At 39.0% G+C, this 8,840-nt stretch overlaps 1 protein-coding gene and 2 long non-coding RNA genes across 3 annotated transcripts; 2 read left to right on the forward strand and 1 right to left on the reverse strand.

Annotated features, from left to right (window-relative positions):
• The first annotated feature begins 460 nt into the window (after nt 1-460).
• LOC148718730 (uncharacterized) lies at nt 461-1,329 on the forward strand. Its single transcript, XM_088741996.1, has 2 exons — nt 461-904; nt 1,065-1,329. Exons 1-2 carry the CDS (start codon nt 621-623, stop codon nt 1,327-1,329), a joined length of 549 nt encoding a protein of 182 aa, XP_088598122.1. The 5' UTR covers nt 461-620.
• A 2,092-nt stretch (nt 1,330-3,421) lies between these two features.
• LOC148718731 (uncharacterized) lies at nt 3,422-6,394 on the forward strand. The gene is made up of 2 exons (XR_015994305.1): nt 3,422-4,814; nt 5,555-6,394. It is a non-coding gene; the product is annotated as an uncharacterized LOC148718731 (long non-coding RNA).
• LOC148718732 (uncharacterized) lies at nt 6,014-7,143 on the reverse strand. Its single transcript, XR_015994310.1, has 2 exons — nt 6,865-7,143; nt 6,014-6,538 (listed from the first exon to the last, which is right to left on the reverse strand). It is a non-coding gene; the product is annotated as an uncharacterized LOC148718732 (long non-coding RNA).
• Nucleotides 7,144-8,840: the final 1,697 nt, after the last annotated feature.

Genomic DNA, 8,840 nt, shown 5'->3' on the forward strand with positions numbered 1-8,840 from the left:
ATTACGAAATAAAAGTGCTAACGCACGTGGGCTTGGCTCCAACTAACTAAGCAGTTCGGAAAAGTTCAGAGTCTCTAATGGTCATTAATATAATATGCTAATGAGATTACTATTAATATTCCATAAATGTAAAGTGCAGCTAATAGGCTAGTTAATAATCAAAGAATACTAATATTTATCTATTTAGTGTTAACAAATGTAGTGATGCTAATGATCTATTCATTAAATGTAATGTTCTAGGAATACAATGTTAATGCTGCTAATAAACTAATCTAGTTATGCTGCTAGGGCCGGATAATTTAATGAAACCAAAAGGAACTAATTGTTAAAGTGCACCTACACCCAAAAATTTTTTTCTTCTAAAAAATTTAAGCGTATTTTATGGAGTATTATGCAGCAAAAATTTTTTGATTTGGTTAAATCGTCGATTTTCTATGCCCTGTTTAAGTCGAGCTTCAGTGGCCCCATGACCGCGTGAAAGAAGTCTGGGGCGAGCGGGAGTGTGACGTCAAATCGAGAACGATCCATGAGAGACACTGCTGAAATTCTTAGTATCCGAAGGCTTCGCAGAGCGAAACTTGTTTCGGCAGGCGCTTCATACCGATTGTCTTTAATTAACAATGTCGACCACATCCTCTGATTCAGAAATGAGTGATGACTCGGAGGTCTCAGAAATTGATTTTATCGCTGAATACGACATTGAAATCAAAAGAGAGGAGCCAGCGCGTGAGTTACTCACAGGCAGATCTTTGCCAACTTCAAGCGAGGATGTTGCGCCGCATGCGGACGATCCGCTCGCAGACGAGGAATGGAGAGCAAAGTATGACAAGGAGAGAGAGGCCGATGAAGAACTGGAACGAAAACTTAAGGACCGCTTCAATGGGAAGGTTGAAGTAAGGGAATGGTGCATACGATAGCAACACGTGTTCACTTTGCTTACATTCAGAAGCTTATTTGCACTTACTTTTTCGTTAGCATGATCTTGTGCCTACCTTAAAGCCTCCTTTATTTTAACTGCTGGCATCGGCTTTTCCTTCAATGAATTTCGTGTTTGTTCGTTGTAGGTGCAAGTGTAGCAACTGCGGTATTGCTTCCCTTCAAAACATTAGCGAATGTTATTGCTGCAGTGAGCTGGAAGGTTGCATAGAGTCAATGAAGAGTGATCTTGTCCTTCAAGACCTTTTCCCTGATGATACTTTGACCTGTATAACTGAACATCCCGGGTTTCAAGCGGTTTGCCTTCAGAAATGGAGTCTAAGGTTGGCAGCGGGTAAATACAAAACCAAAGGGAAACAAGTGAATCGACAGACAGGCAGCGAAGAAAGGTAAGCCATGTAAACTGCTGTGAATTCCATAGTAATCAAATTTAATTTTTTCATTCTTGAGATTCCTAGACTTGCGTAAATCACACTTCCAATATTAAAATCTCGCGGAAAAGTAAAAGAGTTATTTGTTATAATAATATAATAATTTACATTTCTAAAGCGCTAAAATTATAAAATATTCTAAAGCGCTTTACAACATTATTAACTACAAATATTAAATGATAAACGACAAAATATCAAAACAAACTGTAAGCCAGCTTGAATAGATGTGTCTTAAGCTTTGACTTAAAAATCGTTACACTTGGACTGTTTCGAATTTCAAGCGGCAGTTCGTTCCACAAAAAAGGTCCAGAACGGGCAAAGGCACGATCACCAAAGGTCTTAAAGTTAGTTCTTGGGACCTTAAGGAGACCCTGATCGCAGGAACGTAGCTGATGACCCTTGACACTGTGTGGCTGCAGATATTCTTTTATGTATAGTGGGCCTTGGTTATTTAAAGCTTTATAAATTAAAAGTAACAACTTAGAATGGACGCGATAAGCCACAGGAAGCCAGTGAAGATTATATAAGGCGGACGAGATGTGGTGAAACTTGGGAATCCTAAAAATTAGTCGAGCAGCGGCGTTAAGCACCTTCTGAAGACGCTCTGTCTGGTACTTGGGTACGCCAAATAAAAGGGAGTTGCAATAGTCTAAATGCGAAGTCACAAATGCGTGAACAAGAGTCTTCGTGGACTCAGGACTGAGGAATTTCCTAATTTGGCGAATTTTATACCATCCATGAAAAGCTTTGCTGCAGATCTTACCAATGTGAATGGACATGGACATATTGGAGTCAAACCAGGAACCCAGGTTTCGAACACTGTTGAGAGGCTGAATGGTAGAATTACCGACTGTGATGGAATCAATTGCGATTTTTGATAATTGATGGCGGGAACCAACAACTAAGAATTCGGTTTTAAAATCGTTAATTAACAGGCGATTATAAATCAACCATGAGCGGACATCCGAAATGCAGGCTTCAAGAGCAGCTATGGCGTGGTCTTGCGAAGATATGTCATTGGGTCTAAACGACAGATAAAGTTGTGTATCATCGGCATATCCGTGAGCAGAGGGGAGATGGTTAGCGATCACGTGATATAGTCGAGATATGTATAATATGAATAAAATAGGACCCATACAGCTGCCTTGTGGGACGCCACAGTTCAAATGAAAATCATCTGATGTTCGATCGTTTATGAGAACACGTTGTTTTCGGCCAGACAGATAAGACGCAAACCATTTATGGGCAGAGCCAATGATTCCAAAATCGCTTTCAAGAACATTAAGGAGAATCTGATGATCGATTGTATCAAAAGCAGCGCTTAGATCCAGTAGCACAAGAAGCGTAATTTCCTGATGGTCCATTGACATAAGAATATCACTGTGAACCTTAAGCAAGGCAGTTTCGGTAGAGTGAAATCTTCTAAACCCTGATTGTAACTTCGGCAGAGGAGCATTGTATTCACAGTGCTTAAACAATTGAGAAGGAACCGCCTTTTCAACGATCTTGGAGATGAATGTTAGATTGCTTACCGGACGGAAGTTTTTATAAGTTAACTCTAGACCGGGTTTCTTTAATAGAGGTTTCACAATTGCAGTTTTCCAATCATCGGGATCATAGGCGTGGCGAATAGACAGATTTACCATGCGAGTAATGGAGGGCGCAAGGACGTCAAGACAAGACTTCACAAGCCATGTAGGGATTGGATCCAGGGAGCATGAGGCATTAGACGATGTACTGATTATATTGCAAACCTCTTCCACTGATAACGGCGAAAAACTGTCAAGTTCTACAGCTGGAGCAGCAGTATCAGAATAAGGAGGATTAACTTCATTATCACTGATGGAATCTTTGATGAGTTCAATTTTTTTAACAAAGAATTCCCCAAATTTATTCGCAAGTAGAACTGGGTCATCATGAGGTGGTAGATCATTAACATTAGGACCCTTACAAAGGAATGAAACCAATTTGAACAACTTCCCGGAGTCACCAGCGCACTGACCAATTAAATCTGAGTAATAAGAAGCTCAAGTAGACTTGAGAAGAGGAGAATATCTATTACAGATTTTACGATAAGCAAGCCAATCTGAAGAAAGACCACTTTTAAGAGCTTTCCGCTCAGCCTTGCGACGAATACGTTTAAACTGGAGAACATCAGCGTTAAACCAAGGGATCTTTGCACGAGTAACAAGAGTTTTTGTCTTTATGGGAGCATGTTTATCCAGGATTTCTGTTAAAGTCGAGGAGTACTGCTTGGATAAATCGCCAAGGTTGCTCCAGTGTGTGTCACTGCAAAGTACAGACGAGGTGATGTCCGATTTAAATGCATCAATGTCGATGTTCTTTAACCTGCGATATGACACAGACTTGGTAGAGATTGATGAACTTGGGAAGCGAATAAAACACTCAACAAAAAAATGATCCGAGATGGGTAAGGTGACGTTAATGGGACCCAAAATTAAGTCACTGGTGGATCGAGTGATGATAAGGTCCAAAATATGCCCAGAAATATGCGTGGACATCGTTACGTGTTGTGAGAGGCTGAAGGTTTCCAGCAACTCTTTAAATCTTATAGCACAATTGCTATGCACCAAATCCATGTGAAAGTTGAAATCCCCAGCGATAATAAGAGGTTCAGGACACATGACAATAGAGAGCTTTAGATTCGAGTGCGAGAACGAGTACGAGTACGAGTTTTAACCGCGCGAGATCTGGCACTAGTATCTCGTACTCGTAGTCGTGCTGACGAAAATTGTAACTTTAGATTCTAAACAAATGTATCGATCCGAGTGCGAGGGTTTTACTGTAACAATCTCGCCATGTTTAGCCAAAAAAACTATCCTATTAGCATCCGTTTACCTCCTTTGCGATTTATGAATTCACAACGATGGGAGGCAACATCCTTACAAGCAGTATGAAAGGATTGACGATGTTTTTGACGCCATTTCTCCTGAAGAGTTTGCAGCCGAGCTCAGGTTTGTCATCACAGGATTGCCTCTCCTTCTTCGGGCATTAGCAATTCCAGAAATGTTTACTTGTGCCAATGGCACGGTATGTTCAGGAACTAAAGGGCTTTTGATTTTATTGAAACTTTCTTCTTACCCATGTCGTCTCTCGGATATGATTCCTCGCTTTGTTCAGTGCCCGAGCTGAGCTTAATCTTCAACGAGGTGATCAGCTTTACTTACACAAACCATGGATACTTGCTCAGAGATCTCGATCAACCCTGGCTGAGTAGCCAACATCTGGAAGACTTTGCTCTTGCTGTCCATGGAAAGGGAACAGCTCTTGAGAATTGCTAGGGATTTGTAGACCTGATAGTTCGCCCAATTTGTCGCCCAGGAGAGAACCAGCTTGTACCCAGTGGGCACAAAAGGGTACATGCCCTAAAGTTTCAATCATTTTTTGCGCCAAATGGTTTAATAGCCAATTTGTATGGACCAGTTGGTAAGCTAATACGATTATTTGCATCGTTCTGCTGTAATGCCTCCCCTTATTTAAGCCCCCAAATTTGAAACTGAATTGAAGTGTCACCACCGTAAATCCTCGAATAAGCACCCCCTTCGTATAAGTTCCCCTCCTATCGACCAAAAATTTAAAATAAGTATCCCCCTCAAATAAGTGCCCCCTGCCCTCCCCTCATTTTGTGGATGAGTAGTGAGAGCAAAGGATGCATGGTTTTCATCGTGTAGTATTAGATTTGTACATTGCACTAATGGTGAGTTAAACTCTAGGATCAGTTTTTTACGTCAATAAATAGTTAATTTTGTTTATGTGTAGATGATGTATTAAAAAAATGGTCATGTCAGGCCACCATTTGGGAAAAATTAAATAAGCGTATTTTCTCATAAATTTGAATTAAGCTCCCTGGAGGCTAATTTGAGGATCTACGGTATCTACACCTAGAGGAGTGGGCTGGAAAGATCAAAGCTATCAGGAAACATTTTCGGTAGTCAGCCCCTTGGTAAGAGCTTCATTAAATGTAGCCTACCCTTGAATCCTTACACAAATATCTATAACCCAGCCCCTACTAAATCAAAATGGCTATTAACCAATTAACTTGGAAAATCGAAAAAAAAATTAAATCACAGTTTGTAACTCAACAGTTACCTGCAGCTACAAGAGTGTTACAACACTAGCTACTGATATAAATCCAAGTATGTTTACTCTATAAATTTTCATTTCAGAGTGTAAAAGGCATGATGCTGGTATGTTAAGAATGTTTGGCCTCCTTCATAACCTTCAGCAGCATTCATTTGATACCAGTGGACAACCACTGTGTATATATGGCGACCTTGCCTATCCACTCAGATTCATCTTAAAGGATGAAGTAAAGTCAGGGAAGCTGTGGAGTGGGTGTTTAGCAACATAGTAACATACTTCGCTTTCCTAGATTTTAAGAAAAACTCAAAGATTGGATTAAGTCCAGTAGGTGTAATGTAATCAGTGTGTGCTCTGCTTTGGAATGCACGTACCTGCTTATATGGATCAACTACAAGCACCTATTTTGATGTTCAACCTCCTACATTAGATGATTATTTTCAGGTTTAAATTTCTTGATTTGCTACATCATAGTACCAACTATGGCTACATTTAAGCAATGCAATTTGGCAAAGTGATGAGAAGTTAAAAGAGAAGAAGTGAACCAAATTATAATTGTAATTATATTTTCTGCTTGTAAATTTCTATGTATAGTTAGCAATGAAAGGAGTAATTGATGAATATGGGATGTGGATCCATGGCCATCAATTTTTTTTCCTTTATGGAGAATTTTCAAATCTAAATTAATTTACTTGAGAAAATCAAAATTGTAAATATGTATAATTTTTAATTTCAAAATAGCTGAACTGACTTTGTAATAATAATACAGTACATTTATATGATACAACTAAAAAAGATGTAAAAACAATGTATTCAGATATTTTACCATACAAACTCTTCCTTAGTTTTCATTTCATAAATATAATGGTATTAATATGACAATAATTATGAGAAGCTAATAAAATGTTTCAGTGTTCAAGGTTTTATTATAGTGTTCGGCGATTTTCGTCCAAGATATACCTCTCTCTTTTGAATCTGGTCAGTACTTGTGAGGCTCTTCAACCAGTACTTCTCTGAGAAGCATAGTTTCGTGTTTCCTTTCCAAATAAAAAGTTCTCGTTTCGCTATCGCTACGAATTGAAGAAAGTCGGGAAAGTGTCAACCACATCACAACAATTCACTGTTTATATCCCTCATGTATGGTTAAAATTCAAAGGGTGAAAGAGCTTTTTAAGGCTCTCATTTTTCAATTTAAATTTATTCGACTGGCGATATGTTGTTTACGTGTGTAGACCTCAGAATTTCGTGAAAATAGGTCGACCAAAAAGTATCAAATACGAATGAAATCAGGGTTTGTAATAACATTCAATTCGATAAAACCTCTGTATACGGCTTTAAGTTTGCTTTTGCTGACTTAGAAAAAGACTAGGGTAAGTTTAAAATACAAAATACTCACCTTTCGAAACTCGTCCTCTAGAGGACGACTTCTGGTCAAAATCTCGTTGTCGACGAGCGGCGGACGACGAGTTTCCCGCTTCCGTGACAGTGTCACGCAGAGCTACGCATGCGCAATGTGAGCACGCCAGTAAACTCGTACTCGTACTCGTTCTCGTACTCAAATCTAAAGCTCTCTAATGTTTTCAAGATACGACGAAAACTCATCAAGAAATACCGACGCAGAAGAGTTGGGAGGGCGGTAAACAGCAACAATACGGATAGAGCGATTTGTTGTCTTCAAAATCTATTCGGAAAATTCAAAAGAATTTATTTAAGCCTGCAGTTTCTTGACGTTGAGTGGCCATATTCGAACGGTGTTGTGGGGCTTTTCTTTGTGTCTGAACTTTTGTAAAGCTGAAAAGAGTAGGCACAGCATCTACCTTCAGCCTTCCCCTTACGCCTCCAGGAGACTTTTGAAAACATTCTGGGGCAAAATGATCGCTACACAAAAATGAACTTTTCGTTTTTGGAGTGTTGGTTCTTCGTATGTTGATCAGCCATTTTTTTAGTCTTTTCGAGTCATTTAGGGGCAGCGAATGCCAAGAAAGGCCTTTACATTCAACCTTGTTACTCCTGTTCACACAGCCAACTGCTATACAATGCCTTACCATCTCCTTTCTTCAAAAGATTCGGAGAACTCAGCACTGTTTTTGTGAAATATAAATGATGACACAAAGAAACTCTAGAAAATCTAAGGTCTTGACCCAATAGCCTCGTTCCCGTGTAACGACCGCTGAATCGCTGGCTCAGACGTACTAACAGCTATTGAAGAAATTAATTTAAAATTTTCAATACCTATCTGTGATTTATGAATCAAGGATAAATTTCCACATCAAAGACAACTATAAATATTGATAAATAAGCTAAATTAGAAGACCGTCTTTGTTATTGCTTACCGAATGCAGTTTGTGCGGCAGTCAGCCCTAAATTTATGTTATAAAATCATAGAAGGGAGGAACTTAATCCTCATTATAAACTATACCCCAGATATAAGTATATAATACTAGGGAATATACATATACACACTGACACATTTTTACATACAAGTTATATCTATAAATATAATATTCAAATAAAAAAGATTATATCTGAGATAAGAATTCTATTAAATCTATGAATAAGTAGGTGATATATAATTTTAATTTGATTCATGTACTGTAGGCCTAGTTAAATGATATTAATTTAAGAGCTTTTTAAAGAAGGTTCGCTGAGTCAAGCTCAAATACTGGTGACGGTAAACTGTTCCATGTGTCAATGTATCTATGCCAAAAAGAATACTTAAAGATATCTGTGCGGCAAAATGGTTTATAGAGTTTAATCTGATGACGTTTTCTTGAGTGCCTGTTACTGAATTATATGTAATCATTAGTGTTTCAGAAGATTGTCCTCTAATGAACCAAACCAGGAAACTCTGCGTTGAGCTAGCGTCGGTAGCTTTAGGGACTTCAGTCGGTCTTGATATGGAGTGTCTTTACCAATGATCCATCTTGTACCTTTCCTTTGCACGCGTTCAAGTTTTCAGTCAAATCTGCTGGTGAGGATTCCATACTTGACAGGTGGACTCGAGTATTGGATGTATCATAAATTGAAAACAGGTGAATGGAGCCTTAGGGTAAGGCCCTAATGTCCTCTTGAGTAAGCCCAATAATCTGTCTGATCTTGCGACAACAGACAGTAAGTGGGGTTTCCAAGATAAATAATCAGAAAGAACCACCACAAGATGTTTATGCGAAGATACTTGGGCGAGTAGCCTACCATTGATAGTATAGTTGCACAGAGCGGGAGGTCTGGCTCTGATAAACTTCATGGACTCGTATTTGTCAGCATTTATTCTTAAAAGCCACGAGCCACACCAATCAGTAACTTGATACAGACTCTCCTGGGCAGTGACGAACGTTTGAGATGGAGGGCAACAATTATAGATTAATATGTCAT

This window comes from Stylophora pistillata, chromosome 12 (assembly GCF_964205215.1).
Source record: "Stylophora pistillata chromosome 12, jaStyPist1.2, whole genome shotgun sequence".
In the NCBI taxonomy this organism is placed as follows: Eukaryota; Metazoa; Cnidaria; class Anthozoa; order Scleractinia; family Pocilloporidae; genus Stylophora; species Stylophora pistillata.